Genomic DNA, 19,731 nt, shown 5'->3' on the forward strand with positions numbered 1-19,731 from the left:
GTTTATGTAAAGAGAATGCAACAGGTCTTAGATTTACTTCTGACCCGGATGACGCCACCAAGAGTGTCGAATTCCCTCAGTGCTGCACTGGAGTGTCTTGAGTGAGACTTGAATCCATGATCTCCTGATTCAGAGGCAAGAGTTCTACCCACTGAGCTATGACTGCCATCTGATGTAATAGAGGGAGTTGTTGGAGTTATGAAGCTACAATTAATAAGAATTTACTGGTAGTTCTACAATACTATCAGTCTGTGCAGCCTGGTCTTACCTCCAAAATCCACCAGAATCGAGCCACAATATTGCAATGAGAGCTCTGTAAACATTCACCGATCCTCAAAATAACTTATCGGAAGAAAGAGACGAAACCAGAGGGATTGTGATTGTCTCATAAAAAGATTTATTACTTTTTTTTTGCCTAAATGCACAAGGCAAGGTACAGTACTGTATAAAAAAGAACTCCTTAATATACACTTTACATGAGATACACCAGTAAGAGCTTTCATTTTACGTATCAGGAAACCAATCCAACGCAGCAACAAAAATAATATGTTGTAAACGTCTACACTTCAAGTACCGGTGAGGCTCTGTCAGTCTCACGCACAGCTACATTCACAGGGGAGGGATTGGGGTCAGGAAACTATAGTACAGGACAAATGAAGTACAAGAACAGCCAGCTTTCCCCTCTGTGGTGACTGGTGAAGACCAGGGACAGCGAGTCAGTGTACCACAGCAATACATGAAAGATGGGCTCAAATCTAAACCGGTGGCAGACAAAGCAAAACTGGGACTGCACCCTCCGCTAGGACACAAACTCTGGCCCAGGCACTCACCCTCCGTGGCAGGGAATGTCCTCCTGATTCCTGCATATTGCACCATGTGAATGTCTAGCTGAAATAACTCTACTCCTTTGGGTCTGTTGTAACAATAAAGAGAATGGTTTGGAATTACCGTGTTATGAATGGAGCTGCCCCACTGTGAGTAGTGTAAACATTACCTTTTCTACCCAAAGCAACACTTCTGGCTATTGATGCTAATGGGCCAAAGCTCCACTCAGGCTCCATATCTGCAGTGACCTGGAGCAGAATCAAGCCAGCTCTTGGTGCAAAAGGAGCTGGAGAACTGAGGCAGCCTGACACCAGACACCCTTCTGATAGCAACAGGTAAAACCCCACAGACACTGGCTGTTGGAAATCTGTTATTGTCCTGACTGCAGGTCTAGTCTGTGTTGTCATTAATGGTTCATGGCACGCAATTCAAAGTTGGGTTTTCAAATAATAAACAGAATTCAGGGAACTGGAGTTTGTAACTGCCCAACAGTGTACGCCTTTATACTGAAAAGTTTGAAATCCTGTTTACAGGAACAGACCCAGAAATTGGGGGGGGGGGGAGGGCACAAGGGTATCTGTGGTTTCCTGTGATAGATCCACTGGATTCACACCCAGACAACCCAGGTTTGAATTCCTGAACAGGTCACTGCCCAGACAAGGAGGAGTGGAAGGGGGTGGGGTGGGGGCTCCAGGCATGTCTGATCTAGGGCTGAGTGATCAAACAGTGCAAGAGAGTGGAGCTCATCCATCAAGAGTGGGAGATATAGCTCAGCTGGACCCCTCCCATCCGACAGAAAGGTGTGCGGAGAAGTGAAGCGCACTGTCAAATCCTCCCTGCTGAGAAAGGCAACATAACAGACAGACAGTGCTTCCAAAGAGAGCATGTGGAGATTCTGGATGTGTAAAAACCAGTCTGGAAACAGAATCCTGGGCGATGTGTGCGTGCTCAGATATTGGCAGAGGCGCCAGTCTGTCTCACGTTGCCCCTCTTAATCCCATGTAATTTAGATTGGGCCCCACACCCTACCCCAAGGTCATTCACTAACTCCAGCCTATTCAAATGTACACCTCATTTCTCCTGCCACTCCCTGACCAGGTGAGGAGCAAACCCGAGCAACTCGTCCATGAGCGCAGCCACTCAACCTGGCCTGGGAAACCTTTTGTGCCCATCCTGCACAGATGGTGACAGATTGTAGCTTGTTGGAAATGCCAGTGTCGATCTGCTATTCGGCTTGCAGCATCAGAGGGAGTGAGGATCGTTTGGTTTTTGTTTCAATCGAATGCCAGCTTTAAGACGGAGAATTCGATGAACCAGAAGGGTAAGTGCCAGCTTGCATTTCCCGCCCCATGCCCAGTGTTTACCTGTAAACAGGAAATCACAAGCAGCAGTGCAGAATCGGAATTGTATGTTTAAGTGGTTATCGCTGGCTGACAGTCACATGCACTGGCCTGCGGGGGAGGGAGTGGCAAAGGTCAGCGGGGGCGGGAACTGAGGCCGTGACGAGTTTGTGGCAAAGCGGTTTTCAGAACCAGCACTTGATTTCAGCACAGTGGAAGCGACTTGATACAACAGGCTGCGATCCTTGGAAAAGGGATCAGGGTCTGCATCAGGAATTCTGTACAATGAGAATGAACGTGAAGCTCTGGGTATTTTACACAGTAGGAGTGACAAGGGCGCAGTCAGGCACAGTGGAGATATTTGTAACGGGAAGCTACTGAATTTTACCTCTGCATTAAAAACTACACATTTCGAAGGGGAAGGGTTCTTATAGGGCCCATTAACACCGTAGAATTCACCAGCCTAACAGCAGTGTTCAAGAAGGTAGATGATCACATAATTAGGATTTTGGAAACAACTTCACCAACAAAAAGAACTCTGGAAATCAGGATCTAGGACTTTTCTTCTTTTAAAAGAAAGAAAACATTTTACAATAGTTTCTCTGTACAATATTTACAGCAAACAGCACCTGGCAGCAGTAATGAGGTTCTGCACACAAGAGGGACGAGTACAATACACACTGCTGGAGACAGAAGGGTGAGAACTATCTCGAGATAGAGGGGAGGGGGGTGCCTCATAGGATCCTAAAAAAATGGCTGCGAGAATGCGTAAAATTGATGACACAAACACATCAAAGTGAGAGGGAGAAACACCTAGAACCCATTCAACAACAGTAAAAACAAATTGCTTTTTTTTTTAACAGCTCAACAGTATTTTTTTAAACCTTTGTTGACCACTCTAACACTCTATTACAAGGTGAAGCAGATTAGGTTGCGATGTCCCTTTATGTGCACTGTGGCACCCAGTTCAGTGCCAGGCAAGGCCGAAGATGCCCTCATTTCCATAGCTGTCCCCAAACTGAGCCACGCATGGGCTGGGCACGTCTTGAAGCCAAACTCATCGGCCATACTTTGTCAGTTGAGTGAAAAACCTCAAGTACCAATGCTGAAACATTCGCCGGCGTTTCAACATCAACTTCAGCCTCCAAAACTTAACTCCTTTTGTTAGGAAACCACAATTAAAAGGTTACCCCCTCCCCATAGCCAAACGACAGGAGCTGCCTCAAGGTGGTAGTGCGAGATGTAACGCACGCTGATTAGAGATTGCCCAGTCACACCAATAAATTAGAAGATTGGTCATGCCATGCTGGGGTTACACCCTACAACACCCCCCCCCCCCCACAAAATCTCTCCATAATCTCTCCAAGGAGCAATAATTTATACCAGTTATTTTGCCAAAAGGTGCAATACTTCCTAAACATTATTCTGAGCAAACTGCAACCTCAAGTTTGAAAACGGCTGACTGCAAAAGCATGCAGTAATTACACACTCTCGAGAATTCAGAAGCTAGTCCATTCAGGCACCTGTGCCCAATATTCTAATACTGGATACAAGGTTTTGAAGTGGAGATAATGTTGGTGCAGTAATGATGATCTGCCCCTGGGTGTCTCTAGCATGCTCTGTAAAGAAGACAGCAAAGACGACATCTAGTGGCAGAAATTTAGCTTGCTGCAATGACAGCTGATCCACTTTGGACGAGTTGTGTGATGGCTAATCAGACCATCGGCCATCCACTGGAGTTAGACACATGATTCAATCTGAGACTGCTCACACATTCCCATTACTCTGGGGGAGGGGTGTTACACAACAAACACAGTCCAAACAGAACAAACATTTCACAGAATTCAAAATTGTCCAAAGGAAGTAAAGGGGCATGGGAATTGAGTGGGATACAGGCTAGAATCTAATCAAGGGGTTCAAATGATTTATATACAGAATACCTGAAAACTGCTTCCTGTAAAGGAAAATGAAGTGATTTACAGCCATTGTCAGAATCCTAAGTTTAGCGTAATAGCCAGGTACTGCTCCTGATTTATAAAAGATACTATTTACATTTCTCAAAGGATTGGGGTGCTAATTCTTTCTCTTGTGCTGCAGCAAGCATATCCCTGCTACCCAAGGATATGTATACAAGAGGGCCAATGGTTCCTGATGGCATCACTCGGTCTGGGACTGAGTAACAAGAGGGCAAGATCTGCGTTCTGATACACACTAACACTCAATTAAAAACAAAAGTCTCCAAAAAAAAAACACAAAGGGTTGAAACTGACAGGCCATCTTTAAGTGCCTTCTGTCTGGACCAGACTGAATTTTAAGGGTGATCAGAATGACCTCAATGCGACTAACTAGATATGCTCTGGATTGTACCCCAGAAAATGATCTGTGCTCTACAGAGCCCAGGGTGCATGGGGGCTCAGCAACACTATTACTGCATTTATGTTGCAGCAGCCAGCCTGAGACCTGTGCGAGCTGAATAGCCTCCATTTATGCTGCCCGATTTGAACTGCTATTCTCCTACAAGCTGTGGATATGCACTTATGGGTTATGCATATGGCAGATTAAGTACAGGCACAAGGCTCCTCTCTGCATGATTAATAAACGTTTAGAGAGTGTGGAACTGGATGGTGTAATGTGCTTCACTGGCCTTTCACCTCTGGGACCTGGGTACAAATCCAGCCCACACTGATGGCTGAAAATCTCCTCCACCTGCTATAAGAAATGAGTGTGGTCAGTACCAATTGAGTGCCCAGTAGGCAGAGGCCAACAGTTCAAAACCATTCCGAACTGTGCATGAGCTGGAAATGACACAGAGAGACCAAAGGAAGCTGCTGTGGGCAATGGGGAAAAAAAGCCATTCTGGTGGAATGGGGATTGCTCTGCTCTTCCGAGGCTGGAGCAGAGCAGAAGAGCTTTACTTTTAGGCTGGCTGTGGTATAGCTGACAACACTGGCTGCCTCAAATGGAATGAGTTCCACTCCCCAGCACCAACATCCCTCATCTTAAGAAGCACAAAAAGAGGATTAAAGAAATAGATTGCCTGAGAGAGCTTGGGCAGCTGCGTTTGCACTGCCTCAACAGTCGAATCAACTCCAGGCACAACTTAAAATTGTCCAGAAGGTCTAAGAGGCCCCTGAACACTTGTTAAACCTAGTTTCTACTCTAGTACGGTGTCAAAACCAAACCAGGACGAGTCTGTGCCCTCCCTGGAATGAACCAGTTGTCGTGCTCAAGTCGTAGAAGAAACATTTCTACTTGCTTTGTGCTCTACTAAAGAGGGGCGAGGTGAGGCACTGGTGCTCCTGCACCTCATTCTCCAACAGATACTTCTTGCTGCTGGATTAGGCACTGGCTGGAGCTGAGAGGGCAAGGACAGGCCAAGACTCCCAGGCTACCTTCTCAGTTAAAAAGTGTACTGGCCAGGGGGCAGGGAGCAAGAAGGTAGGTTAAGAGCATCAATATTCCCAAATGTTATTCTCTGTTCATTTAAAAAAAGCTTTCACAATTAGGTCAGGATGTCAGTAATGATTGAGTCACTTACAAATTAGCCACTTCCAATCCAGGCGAGGTCACTGAAGAGCGTGCAAGGTAATGAGTCAGAATTACCCCTGTACAGTCCAGCTTTACAGTACCCTCATAAAGCAGTGAACTCAACAGCATCGATACAGTCAATCTTAAAAGCTTCTTCCTTGAGGGGGGGTGACACAGATGAGGGTGTATTCTATGATATATCTACACAGTGAGAAAGGCAGGCTGTCGACCTTCCTGCTCATAACCACCAAGACACATATATAATAGGTATCAGGTCTCCATTACCAAAGTCAGTGTCCCACAGAAGAAACATTACAATAGTCTGCCTGACTTTATGGCAGGAACCAGGAACACCATTGAACTGATGTTTAAGAAAAAGCAGAGCGTCCTCACGTGATCCAGTCACATGACTTTGAATAAAGTGATCACATCCTCTCACTCCCTGGAAGAAAAAATACACGGGATGAGAAACAATGGGGTCTTTCTCAAAATCTGGAAAGATAGATCAATGGTGCAAGGTAAGGTGAGCACTAATGACTGCAAAATGGGATCGCTAAACATGCAAAGGAGAGGAAAAGTATAAGAAATTATTTTTCTTACCATTCTCACCTTCTGGCTGGTGGGAACAGGGTGGACACTGAAGCCTGTGCTGCAGCCTGTTGGCTTGCAACAATGGCTGGAGAGGAAAGACCTGGCAAAGTGGAAAGAATCAGTGGATGAAGAGACAGAGTGACAACAATGCAATTGAATTGAAATTGAGGGCAGGAACAGACCAGCTGGTCCATTAAACCTTCCCTACACCATGATGGTTGGAGCATCATGATTGAACACTTCTTCCCTTCCCCCTCCTCACTCCCTCACCCTGCCACGTAATCTCCCGGGACAGGCGAGAAAGGAGAACAACCCAGGGTTAACAAGGGAGAAAATAGTTCCTCTGCGGCCCCCTCAGTCCATCAAAATTAGACCAGGAGATCAATCAGATGGATAAAGTGTTATGAAGGATCTGGGGAAATACGCATTTATGTGACACTACTCTCCCAATTACATGGTGTTTCAATACATAGTCTAAATACACTGAGCATGGAACACAACAGATGCATAATGTCCATCACTTTCTATACCTCATCTCTATTCTGATATGCACATCACCTGAGCCACACATCACGTGTAACTTTGGAATTGTCGGTAGCCAAGCTAAACAGAGAACTGAGGAGAAGGAAGATACCAAGATAACTGAAGACTGGCAGGTGCATGCAGCAGAGCAGCGAGTTCTGATGGGCCAACACTTTCGATCAGAGGGATGGCATTGGATAATGATTGGAGCAATGGCACGCAACAACCATAAATCATGCAAACTATGAATTTCAATAAAGGAAGAACTGATACTTTGATACGATTTCCGTTAACCAAAAGTATTAAGGAACATGGGGCAAAGGTGGGTATATGGACTCAGGTCCCAGATCAGCCATGATCTCATTGAATGGCGGAACACGTTTGACAGGTTAAATGGCCGACTCCTTTTCTATGATTATTTAGTGCTGTGTCAACTCTGTGGGAATGACTGGGTTCATAAGCTACTTTAAGAATGGAACTCCAAATCATTTCCCATTTATTTTGAATTATATTAAACCCCAAAGGGCCAAATCGTTTCATGAATGTTCACTGTATGAACTTCTAGTAGAACAAACTACTATTTGATAACCAGTACTTTTGTACAGTAATATGACGAGATGATACCATTCTTCGTTCATGGACTTCACCTCAAGGATATGCTGACTTGTAATATATATCACAATCCTGGCAGTGGACTGAATACTTGTCTGGAGCTTGTCTGGGATGAAGGGGAGGTGAAGCAGATATAGTCGTTCATTCACTCCATGGACTTTCTGCTCTAGGTACAACATTTCCCACATACTGATATCTCAGAATTACTGCATTCCATTTACTAATTCTAAATTTAACTATTTCACATGAAATGTACTGTTTCTCCTTCTTACTCCTACCTGTTGCGTATGGGAGGTCGTATTGCCCTGGAAGCAATGGGTACCCCATCCCGAGATGGTGATGTGAAGCGATCTGTCGTTGGGATGGTGAAGAACGGGGTCGCTCTTTATCAATTTCTCGCTCTCCTCGTTCTCTTTCATGAGGAGGCTTCTCACTCGTCTATATTTAAAAAGAGGAAGTGTACACATTAATATCTCACACATCTTGGCCAAATTCCAGTTTGCCTCAGTTGGGAGCACTCTTGCCTCAGAGTGCGAAGGGTGTGGATTTAAGCCCCACTCCAGGACTTGAACAAATTATCCAGGCTGATAGTCTAGTGCAGTACTGAGGGAGTGCTGCACTGGTGGAGGTGCTGTCTTTTGAATGAGGTGTTAAATTGAGGTCCTGTCCACCTGTCTATGTGGGCATAAAATATCTTATGGCAGTATTTGAAGTAGAGCAGGGAGTCAGCTTGGTGTCCTGGCCGGTAAACAAGCTAACTAGTCATTCATCTTGGTTGCTGCTTGTGGAATCTTACTATGCAGAAAATGATTACTGCACTTGCCAAGATAAAAAAAAATAGGAACACAATTCATGAAGTAATCAATCAGTTGTGAAGGGTATTGCCAGCGACATGGTAGGACACTAAATGAAGTCAAATTCTTTCTTTACCTCTGGAGGGTAATTGCGTGCCCCATACCAGCTACCTACAAACAGTGTCTATCAGGTGACGGTGGGCAGCAGCAATAATCACCCAGATATGGGACAAGTGATTACAAATTACAATGTTCCATACACTTGTACAGCACCAAATCGCTCAATGTATGTTTGAAAGTGTATTTTTGAAATGATCTTCATCTTCAGCAAAGTGAGGGATGCCAGTGTCAGGGAATAGAACCCTCACAGCTCAGGTGCAGTACAGCCAGGTGTAGCTCACTTTCTGGCTCAATGATATGCCTTAACCCCACCTCAGAACAGCAACCCATATGTCACTTCCATTTCTCAGGCCAGCTTAGTTTAATTCCAAACTGCAGAGAATTTCAGTAATGTAGATCTACGCAGCAGGTTGACAAGGCCCAAACAAGTTTCATTTTGAATCATTATACCTGGCAGATTGAGCATCTAAAATTGCAAAGTCCTTTCTAGCATTGCTACCTTTCAAAAACATTGTGGTCAGCTTTCACATACATAAGACAAACAAGATTTATTTTTTTTTTAAACACAAGAAAATGCATTGCCTTCTGGACTAGATAAAAAAGTTGGCCAACCAAATCTGAGCTGGATTCAAACCTCAAGTTCCAGAAATGTGCAAGTCCCCTTTAAGTATAACTTTGAATAAAATTTTAAAATATCAGTTCAAGTTGCCCTAATTTAAGATTTAACAAAGTCACAAAGAGATAAAAGTATGTCATAGTCCAAGGCAATTTTGGAGCTAGTGGGATTCTAGACTGATCTCGGTTTGGTTTTGTACTTTCCATGTTACTACACATACCCTTGCAGCAGTATCTCACCATATGGCAGGACTGTGGCCAAATACTGCGCCTTTCTCAGACAGCTACATATCCAGCCAGCCCTGTATTCTCATAGTAAGAGGGCTGAATTAATGGCAATTTGAGTGTGGAGGCAAGATTGAGATTTTGACAGTTTCACCAATTGTACATAAAATGAAAAGCAACAACTCTGGCCAAAAAAAGCAGTATCTCTGGCTAATTAAATCAATAACTCTGTCCAAATAAAATGGTGTATGTTTTATAATCAGTAGAGTACCCAGCCTACTACTCCTATCAGTGCTAACATTTTGTACATCAATAACATGAGCCGGGCACGAATGTTTAACTTCATCTCTTTACCAGACAGCCTGTGTTACAAAGGCAGGAACAGCAGGCTTACTATGATAACCTAGAGCAAGATGTGACAAGTCAGATTAGGAAACCGGTTGAATATAAGAAAAAAAATCAGTATTTAATTTACTTTTATAGATTAACTTGCCCTCTAACTTCAGATAACAGACGCTGATGAAGCATCCAGAATTTACTTTTTAATTGAGAAACCTACGTGAAGGACCATACTGCAGGACACTGAAGTGGTGCGAAGACTAGAAAAATGAGGTAACAATTGCTAGATGACACCAAGCTTAGCTTCCAAAGCCTGTGAATTGCAGGAACACTGAAAGATAGAGATGGTATGGAGTCCCATAGGTGCCACTAAAAAATGACTTAAGAGAAGACTGCAATAAGGCTAAATTTCAACACATTGAGGGTGTAGGGTGGAGAGAGAGTGTTTAAGGTAGCCTATTTGGAGCTTAAGAATGGGGGCAAGGTAAAATCAGATCAATGTAGTAAGTAGTAAGGAGCAATAAGAACGGTTATGAAAAAGGGAGGGGTTGGATGCTAGAGGTGAGAGAAAGGGTCACCTATCAAATGATAAGCTTTCTTGTATCTTGTCCAGGAGCACAAGAAGGGTCTTGGAAGAAATATTGGAAAGATCATCATTTTATAGAGAATGTAGGGTTGCTGAGAAGTGCTCAGCATAAAAGAAGAAATCGAGCTTCTTGGAGATATTTTTAAGAAATGGAGAAGGTGAGCAGCATTCAGGATGGTGAGAATGTTTACTAGTGACTCACGGTAAAGCCGTCAAGGGTAAGAGGCAGCAAATGTCAGTTGGACTCAGGAAATGAAGAAACTGCAAAAATTTGAAAGGGATCAAGATTTTTATTGCCCTTTAAGAACAGAGAGGATATTAAGATGCTGAGATTCAGTCACTGAAAGAAAAGAAGTGTATGTACTGAGAATGCAATCTGAAGAAATTTGATGAATGTAGAGTGGATTCAACAGCAAAGTGGGTGTTGAAGATGACTGAAGATCACTGACTATGGACAAGGACCACAGTGAGAAAGAATGAGGAACCCAGAGTTGATGGAAAAGGAGTCAGAGTTTGAGCCATCTATTAGAGCACAGATTAAACACCATCAACATTAGATAGTTAGGAACAAACTTGATCATGCTAATTTATACAGAAGCACACAATACATCAAAGGCTTGGAGAATCATACGGGTTCTACATTGAAGCAGAATGGAAGCATCTCATCCAGTCTATAAAGAGGATCTGAATGAGGGGCTAATTTGGTTGAGTTGTCCTTACTGGTATTACATGGGCTGCAGTATTCTCTGCAGATAGAGGTGACCTTTGTTCTGCTGCCAGGTTTACTTACTGTTGGTGACCTGCTCTTGTACTGACTGGCATGCTGCTGCAGGATATCTAAGGCCATGGATTCGGAGCTCTGTTTGCTGCCCACACCAGGACTCCCATGGGCTCGATCGCTGTCATCATGCCCTGGAACCTTATTCGTATAAGGTGAGAAAGAGAATCCCGAGGATAGGTATGACCCTGAAAAGCAGAAGATGATCTAAATCAATCAGGAAAAAGCATTAATCATAAACCTAACCATATAGGTAAACTAATCATATCTGAAGTGAGACCGGCATAAAAGCAAGGATCTTAACTACAGCCTATACCTCATAACCTTTCAAGAGTGAAATTAGGAAACACTTTTACATGCAAAGGGAGATAGAAGTTTGGAACTCTCTTCCGCAAGAGTCAATTAATACTAGAACAATTGTTAATTTCAAAACTGAGATTGATATATTCGTTAACCAAAGGTATTAAGGGATATGGGACAAAGGTGGGCATAGAGAGAGAGTTAGGTTGCAGATCAGTCATGATCTCCGAGTGGCGAAACAGGCTCAAAGCTAAATGGACTACTCCTAGTCCTATGTTCCTGTATAACTATCAACCCGGATAATACAGATTTAATCAACCAAGTCTCTTATTGTACAGTATAGCTAGCAGTACACACATAAACTATTATAATACCTTCCTTTTTGGGAGGAGAAAGTTTATTTATTGTTTTGAATTGTTTTTTAAACTGAGTTTTCATATTGATCTCTTATACACTTGACTGTATTTAGATCATGTGATGCCAATGGGGTCTTCCTGGATCCAGAGTGTCTAGAAAGTAGTCTAGCCAGAAAATAATGCACATGCTCTGCCTGAGTTATTTCTTGCAGATGTGGTGCTCTTAGGAACATGGGAAACGAAGTTGACCAGTCAGCCCCTCCAGCCTGCACTATTTCCTCTGGGTATTAAAGGATATGGAGCTATGGAGAGTAAGTGGAGCTGAGGTACAGATCAATCATGATTTAACTGAATGGAGGAGCAGGATCAAGGGGCTGAATGACCTACTGCTGTTCCCAGAGGAAATAATTTCTCTGTATCTAGCCTCTCGAATCCTTTTAACAATTTAAATACCTTAATTAATCATCCTTTAATCTTCTATGTCTCAGTATCATTCTGGTGAATCTGCATTGCACTCCCTCAAAGGCCAATATATCCTTCCTGAGGTGCAGTGTCCAGAACTGAACAGAGTACACCAGATGGGGTATGAACCGAAGCTTCATACAACTGAAGGATAACTTACCCCCCTTTTGTGTTCCAGTCTCTTTGAGATAAAGGCAACATTCCATTAGTCTTTCTTAATGACTTTTTGTACCTGTCTACTAGCTCTTAATGTATACTTGGACTTTCAAATCTCTTCACTCCTCCACAGTCCCTCATTTCTCATCATTTACAAAGTATTCTGACTTATCTTGCTTGGGCCCAAAGTGGATGCTCCACACATCCACACTGAATTCCATCTTTGCCCACTCACTTAAACTATGGCCCTTAGCGACTTCTTGCTCCCATCTCCACTACTCAGTATCCTCTCTCCTAACTTTGTATCATCTAAGAACTTGGATATAAAACTCTCTATTTCTTCATCCAAATAATTTATAGGGTGAAAAGTTGAGACTTCTCACAGTGCGCTCTTTCTTACCCACCCACTCTCCCGCCAATTTGACAGGGAACAGAGGAAGACACAGGTCTATGTCTTCAACCTTTGCTGCAAGGATGGAACCCCTAAATCTGACTCTATTACATTCTTATTTCTGAGAGTCTATCTGATATTCTTATTTGCTTGAAAGTCCACTACAATGATGACTCTGACTCTTTCGCCTCTGCACCTCCCCACAGTGATGTGAGATTATCCACTTTGGTAGAAGACACAGATGTGCAGAGAATTTCTTACTATTTAAGAGATTAGAAAATGTAGATGTACAAAGGGACCTGGGTGCCCTTGTCAATAAGTCACTCAAAGCTAACATGCAGGTGCAACAAGCAATTAGGAAGGCTAATGGTAAGTTAGCCTTTATCGCAAGAGGATTTGAGTACAGGAGTAGTGAAGTCTTGCTTCAATTGTATAGAACCTTGGTTAGACCGCACTTCGTGTATTGTGTGCAGTTTTGGTCCCCTTACTTTAGGAAGGATATTATTGCCATAGAGGGAGTGCAATAATAGTTTACCAGACTTGTTCCCAGGCTGGCGGGACTGTCCTATGAAGAGAGATTGGGGAAACTGAGCCTGTACTCTCGAGAGTTTCGAAGAATGAGAGGTGATCTCATTGAAACCTACAAAATACTTAAAGGGATAGACAGGGCAGATGCAGCTAAGATGTTTCCCCTGGTTGGGGAGTCTAGAACCAGGGGACACAATTTCAAAATAAGGGGGAAGCCATTTAGGACAGAGATGAGGAGAAATTTCTTTACTCAGAGGGCGTGAATCTTTGGAATTCTCTTCCCCAAAGGACTGTGGAAGCTCAGTCATTGAGTATGTTTAAAGTAGAGATTGACAAATTTCTAAATACAAATGACATAAGGGGACATGAGGATAGTGTGGGTAAAAAGGCATTGAAGTGGATTATCAGCCAAGATCATATTGAATAGCGGAGCAGGCTCAATGGGCTGAATGGCCTACTCCTGCTCCTATGTTCCTATGATGCAGCTGAGGTTAGGAACTCTGCAATGTGAGATTGTAATTTTGCTTCCCACTGTGCTGTGGTGTACCACGTTGGGCCTCTACATGCAATAAAGTGACACCATGCCATCGAAACACCATCTACAAAATCCGCTAAAAACATTCAGCTGTATGGCATTTCTGCACCAACGTTTGTTGAATCAAACACTGAAATTCTAAGAATGGGATAAGAGGTAGTGACGTAGTGGTTATATTAATGGGCTAGTAACCAGGGGCCTGGACTGATAATCCAGAGAACAACAGTTCAAATCCCACCATATAAAAATCAATAAATAAAAAAACATAGGTATCAGTAAAAGTGACAATCAAACTGTTGAATTGTCATGAAAACCTAACAGGCTCATTAATGTCTTTTAGGGAAGGAAGGAAACCTGCTGTCCTTACCTTGGTCTTGCCTATACGTGACTCCAGTCCCACACCCACATGGCTGACTCTTGTAACTTTTCTCTAAAGCCAGCTGTATCAAACCACTACAACTGTTCAAGGTGGCGGCCCACCATCATCTGCTCAGAGCATTTAGAGATGGTCAATAAATGGCAGCCTTGCCAATGAGGCTCACATCCCCCAGAATGAATAATAGTAAAGAGTTTAAATGGATGCTTAACTTCAGAACCTAGGATCGGCCAATAGTTCTCATTCAACTTTTATCAACAATTAAGGCACTCATTCATGAAATGGATCTTATTGTCCACAGTCCTCCACTCACTTAATTATCAACAAACAACTGCTAGCTATACTACTGGTTTGCTGTTGTTTAGGTAAGCAGTGATGTTGAGGTAATTTATTGGCTGGATTTTAATAATCTGTTGTTGGCTTGACGACTCACCCAGATACTCGACAGTGACAAATGAACCTATGCCTTTACCTGGATAATTCTGCATCATCATTGGCGTCACCCCTCGAAATCCCGGGTGAGGAGAGTCATAAGGCTTTCCATAAGGGTAGCCATGGACATATGGCATGTAAGATGGATGCTGAACCATCGAGGAGGACACAGGAATGTGAAGTCCTGATCTGGGATCTTTCCCAACAGAACGGCACTCTTCCAGTGAGGTTGAACGGGACTCCAAGCACATGCTGTCTTTGCTTTCCTCTTTAACTGCTATCTCTTTGCTTCTTAGTCGAGATGAGCTTTCCTCTTTGAACTTCCGGTCTCGCTCTGCTTCTTTCCACCTTTCCTCTTCTGCTTTTTGCTGCTCCGAATATTTGTTAGGATAGACATAAGACCACAGCCTGCTTTCAGATTCCTGCAAAATATAATCCTGAGTGACTCAATGCTGTCTAAGCAACATCAAAAATTGCAATCTGACGCAAATACCGAGACCCTGCTGGACACTGTCCAGCACCAAGTCAAACCATGTGAAGCAAACAGGTATGGAATGCCAGGGTCTTCTTAAGGTATATCGCCACGTATAGCAAGAATTGCAGAGATGAGAATTTGTTTCAGCTTCCCCTTAAAGTCAAAGTCTAACTTTACAAAATCCCAGACTGTAACTGAGAGCTTTGGTATTGTTACATCAAGCTGCTTAAGGGGTTAACCTGAGTCTGTAGCTAAGCTTTGAGCTGGATGGCAGCAGAGTGAGAGAGTTTGTTTTTTTTCCAATCTAGCCAGATGTAGCTGTCCAAATTAAGAAAAATATGGCTGTCTAGGAAAAGTGGGTAATTTGTTGGTATTGACCACAATGATATACTGCAAGTTCATTCCCATGATTCACCACAAATTGAGTTCCCGATCTCAGTCATGTCACAAAGTAAGATACTGAGCAATGGAAGAATCACCTTGGCCACGAATGACAAATGATGGCAGGGTGGCAATTCCTTTGGCTGTTCTGCCGGATACCTGCCATAATTCTGACAGTAGTCTGGCTTGGAGTAAAGCTGGGACCTGGATATACTAGGTCTTGACCGCTGCCGGAAACTCTCGCTTGACCTTCTGAGGCTTAGAGCCTCTGACAGCCCTTTACAAGGCCAGTGATGCAGACAGGGTGGGAATGGCCTGCAAAAGTCCCACTGTAGTACTGGAAGCTGGCACGCCCAATGAGATGAAATGTAGAAGCTGCCAAAAGAGCCGATGTGGGTCCCAGACTATGACTGGACCCCTGAGGAAAAGCAAGATTTTGTTTTAAATAAAAAAAATGTATGGATTGGTCCCTTATACAGGAGGCAGAGGCGAAGGGTGGGGGAACACAACAGTGTCTCGGGAGCGGTAAGTTCCTGTGAGTTCCCTCCCGCAGAAGCCAGGAACCAGTTTCAGATGGTTGGCAGCAGATAGGCATGCCAATCTATTTTTACAGTGGCATGGGTGCCCCCTGGACTACTGGAAAAAGGTTTCTGTCTACTGACCCCCATGAACTCCAGCAGGAACAGTACCGGAGAATATCAGCAAGCATGAATTTCACACAACGGCTGAGATCTCCGCCTGTGCATTTCTGATATCAGAAAACCTTGCAGCCCTCCTCAATGATAACTGACACAGCAGACTTGGAATTGTAGAGAAGTTTACAGTTCAAATAACTCTGTAGGGGAGGGGGAGCCATTTGGGAAATAACAATCAGGTTCAAAATAGGGATAGAACAGCTGTTCTCATCTGTTCCTACGTATTGTCCACAACTAAAGGAGCCTAAATAATATGAAAGCACTGCAACATATTTTCAAATAATATCATCTGTTCCACAGCTGCTTCCTATTCAATGAATATAGCTAGAAAAAGACACACTGCCCTTCCAGATAGCATTCAGTCCCAAGATGTATCCTGAGTGGACCAACTCAACAGGCGGTTAGGAAAGTGTTTCTCAGCATAGGAAATTCTAACTGGGACTTTCTTACGTACACAGGAATTACTGGGGTATCTCCAAGACCAGACATAAGTGCTTTAGAAGGAATCCTTCCCGACCCCTGCAGGAAGTCCTTCATGCACTAGACGTAACGAGAGAGGAAGGGGACTCGTTGCATAAGCTGCAAATCAAGGCATGCTGAAAATCAGTTTCACGGAGTTGTTCCAGATTATCTAAATTGAGTGTATCTCTAGTATTATTTCTACTGTGTGGGGCCTTAAAATCTTTTTGCTATTAGTCATTATGGTGTCCAGTGAAACCTAATTCTTACACTTCTCTGTCAGACACAGCCTGTTAGCACAAAATTTTTAAAAACTGTCTATTTGCAAACAGGCTTCTGCCTTCCTTGCTATATGGCTCACCTACTCTTTAACCCAGCCCCATTCCCACTGAGGGGGCAGAGGGACAGCCTGTTCCCAGGCCTCTACATTGCTCAAATCAGAATGTTAGGTGAAGATGATATGGGTTGATGTTACTTTCCTCTGTCTAGGGTAGAGGCTGTATCTCCCTCTTCGTAGGTATCAGCCAGCTCCCAAACACTTTATAATTTGATCAGTGCCTCTACAATCTGGCAGCCTATGTCATGGAGTAGCCTGTTGGTACTGCTAGTTTCTTTCCTCTGTCTCAAGTTTATTTTTTACCCCTCTACTGCTCAAAGGGTTAATTGCTGGCTGGAATACGGTCCCATGGCAACTGGACAGCATTTATAATGTGATCCCTAACTTCGAGCTATTCGACCATGGGGCTAAGCCAGAGCCAGGCCTGCTCTCACCCGTTGGTCCACACTTCCAACAGATCCTGGCAGGTAATGAAAAGGAGTAGAGACCACAGCTGCTTTCCTTGGCTTGACTTAGGAATGCTAAGCCTAATAGTAGCACCCCCCACCGCAGCCCCAGCTGGGGATCAAAACTGTGGATCACCTGGTCTGGCTCAGCCTTTAAGGGAGCACTCACTAACATTTAAGGAAGAGTTAATCTTTCTTAAACAGATGAGAAAGTGACAATTGTATTACCTAAACCAAGGGAGAATGGTGTTCATTATAAATCACCCGTTCACATCTGCTTTTTTAATCTAACCTACACATTTAAAAACACAATTTTCAATAATACTGTGGTGCCTCATAACATTTATCACAAAGACACTCTCTACAGTTGATGTGTAATGTTGTTTTTGACAAAGGATTACATTCGCAGATCCACTGCACGATTATTGGAATTAAATATTATTAAATATAACACTGCTCTATTTATTAGACAAGTCACAACCTATTCCAGGTGAAACACAGCAGATTAACAGGAATAACACTGCTCTATGTATTACATTAATCATTCACTATCCCAAGTGTTAAATCCTAAACTTGATTCCACTGCAGCAGAACAGATCAGGCTCTGGAAGATGTAGGAGAGAGCTGAAATGCATGATGGTGGAATCAAGTCAAATTTGTGCTTTAAACTAACATAACTAACTTGAACTTCCTGTACTGATGTAGAGAGTCACCATCTCGACATTCTCTTTAAAACGGATTTCTGAATGTGGCTTCAGTTAAGGGAAAGACACTCAACAGGGTACCAGAAAATGCAAAACTAATTTAACAAATTCTTCCTCTCTAATGGAATAAATTCCATCCTCCGCTGCTCTCCAGTTAGTACAGTATATGCCACATATTTAGATAAGCACGTGTAAAGTATTTCTGGCCCTGCCTGGAGTACTTCAGGTAACATGTTTTCAGCTCTCTAATGAGTTTCTAGCACAGTTTTGTTTAATTTATCCGTCTCCAACAGTGCAACTTTAGATGCATACAATACTGATATCTAATTTAGTTCTAGACGGATTGTCAGTTGCTGGTCCTAAATGCAGCACTGATGCTTCTTTTGTCCAAACACTTCTACACCACACTGAAAAACATGAATAAAGTGAAAATACAATTCATTATGTAGAATCCCTAATGCACCAAGAAACCAAACGCTGAGACACACGTAGCTCTAAGTGCGTGCTGAAAAGAGTGCTTCTCACCACACACAGGATAAGTAACTAATACAGAATATGTTTTAGGATTTCCCGAATGGGCTACTGGGAGCGGCCTCTCACCTCTCTCCAGGAATGAATTAGCTGGCATCTTGAAAATCCCCTTAGTGATGAAGAATTAAAGTCACTGCCGTGTCTCGGCACAAGATGTAAAGAACTGCAGTACTGAGTAAATGAGCTAGGATCGGGTTCTATCTCTGTAGTCTGCTATAAATACAAAAACAGATAGATTACACACCACAGGTGTAGCAGCCAGGAGTCTGCAAACCAAGATCTTCTATATACAGTACGGGTATTCTCTACTCTTCAATAACGTGGTTATATTGAGGACTTTTTCTTTAAGAGTACACTAGCATCACATTCTCCCAGTCTGTGCTTTATATAAGGCTTCCTATACAGCAAACCTCAATTTACTTTGCAAGAGCTGCTCAGAGGGTGAGGAAGGGGAAGTTGAAACACAACTTCAGTTAAATATGCGCATGCATTTAGTATGTCAAAAGGGGGTTAGGCACTGCGTCTTCTTATAGTGAGCAAGCTCGAGGGCCAGAAAGTTGGGAAAAGGCACTGAGGCAAAAGCCCCCCACAAGACAGACTTGTGGAGAAAAAGCAGTGAAAGCACCAGCTAATTGTGACCAGTTTGAGGAGAGCAGTTCCACTAGGAGTCTGAAGTTTGATTGCTGCTTTTTTTCCCTTATCACCCCATCACTCCTACCTTCAAATTAGGAAAAAAATTATCAATTCAATTTAGAGGGATTTGAAGAATTAAAATCATTGTCAAGTCTCAGCACAAGACCTAATGAACTGGGCGGCACAGCTGCACAGTGGTTAGCACCGCAGCCTCACAGCTCCAGTGACCCGGGTTCAATTCTGGGTACTGCCTGTGTGGAGTTTGCAAGTTCTCTCTGTGTCGGCGTGGGTTTTCGCCGGGTGCTCCGGTTTCCTCCCATAGCCAAAGACTTGCAGGTTGGTAGGTAAATCGGCCGTTACAAATTGCCCCTAGTCTAAGTAGGGGAATGTGGGAGGAATGTAGGATTAGTATAAATGGGTGGTTGATGGTCGGCACAGACTCAGTGGGCCGAAGGGCCTGTTTCAGTGCTGTATCTCTAAATAAATAAATAAACTGCATTTGCTTGTGGCTCAGTGGTAGCACTCTCACCTCTGTCAGGAGGTTGTGGGTTCAAAGACTTGAGCCTATAATTTAGGCTGACACTACAATACTGAGGGAATGCTGCCCTGTTAAGGGGGTGTCGTCTTTTGGAAGAGATCTTAAACCAAGGCCTTGTCTT

The 19,731-nt window shown here is 43.3% G+C and overlaps 1 protein-coding gene across 8 annotated transcripts in view; it reads right to left on the reverse strand.

The window, feature by feature from the left end:
• Positions 1–383: 383 nt before the first annotated feature.
• LOC137350609 (zinc finger protein 609-like) overlaps positions 384–19,731 on the reverse strand; it is a 209,871-nt gene continuing 190,523 nt past the window's right edge. For 5 of the 8 annotated variants that reach the window (XM_068015338.1, XM_068015334.1, XM_068015335.1 and 2 more), the window contains 6 exons: positions 18,509–18,652; positions 14,452–14,833; positions 10,888–11,063; positions 7,697–7,856; positions 6,294–6,384; positions 384–6,135 (listed from right to left, as the gene is read on the reverse strand). In XM_068015338.1, coding sequence (XP_067871439.1) covers positions 6,299–6,384; positions 7,697–7,856; positions 10,888–11,063; positions 14,452–14,833; positions 18,509–18,652 — 948 coding nt within the window. In that variant the 3' untranslated portion in view covers positions 384–6,135; positions 6,294–6,298. The remainder of the gene's footprint in view (positions 6,136–6,293; positions 6,385–7,696; positions 7,857–10,887; positions 11,064–14,451; positions 14,834–18,508; positions 18,653–19,731) is intronic. The other 3 variants (XM_068015340.1, XM_068015339.1, XM_068015336.1) reach the window with 2 other exon arrangements.

The sequence above is a fragment of the Heterodontus francisci genome, chromosome 35, assembly GCF_036365525.1.
Source record: "Heterodontus francisci isolate sHetFra1 chromosome 35, sHetFra1.hap1, whole genome shotgun sequence".
NCBI classification, from domain to species: domain Eukaryota; kingdom Metazoa; phylum Chordata; class Chondrichthyes; order Heterodontiformes; family Heterodontidae; genus Heterodontus; species Heterodontus francisci.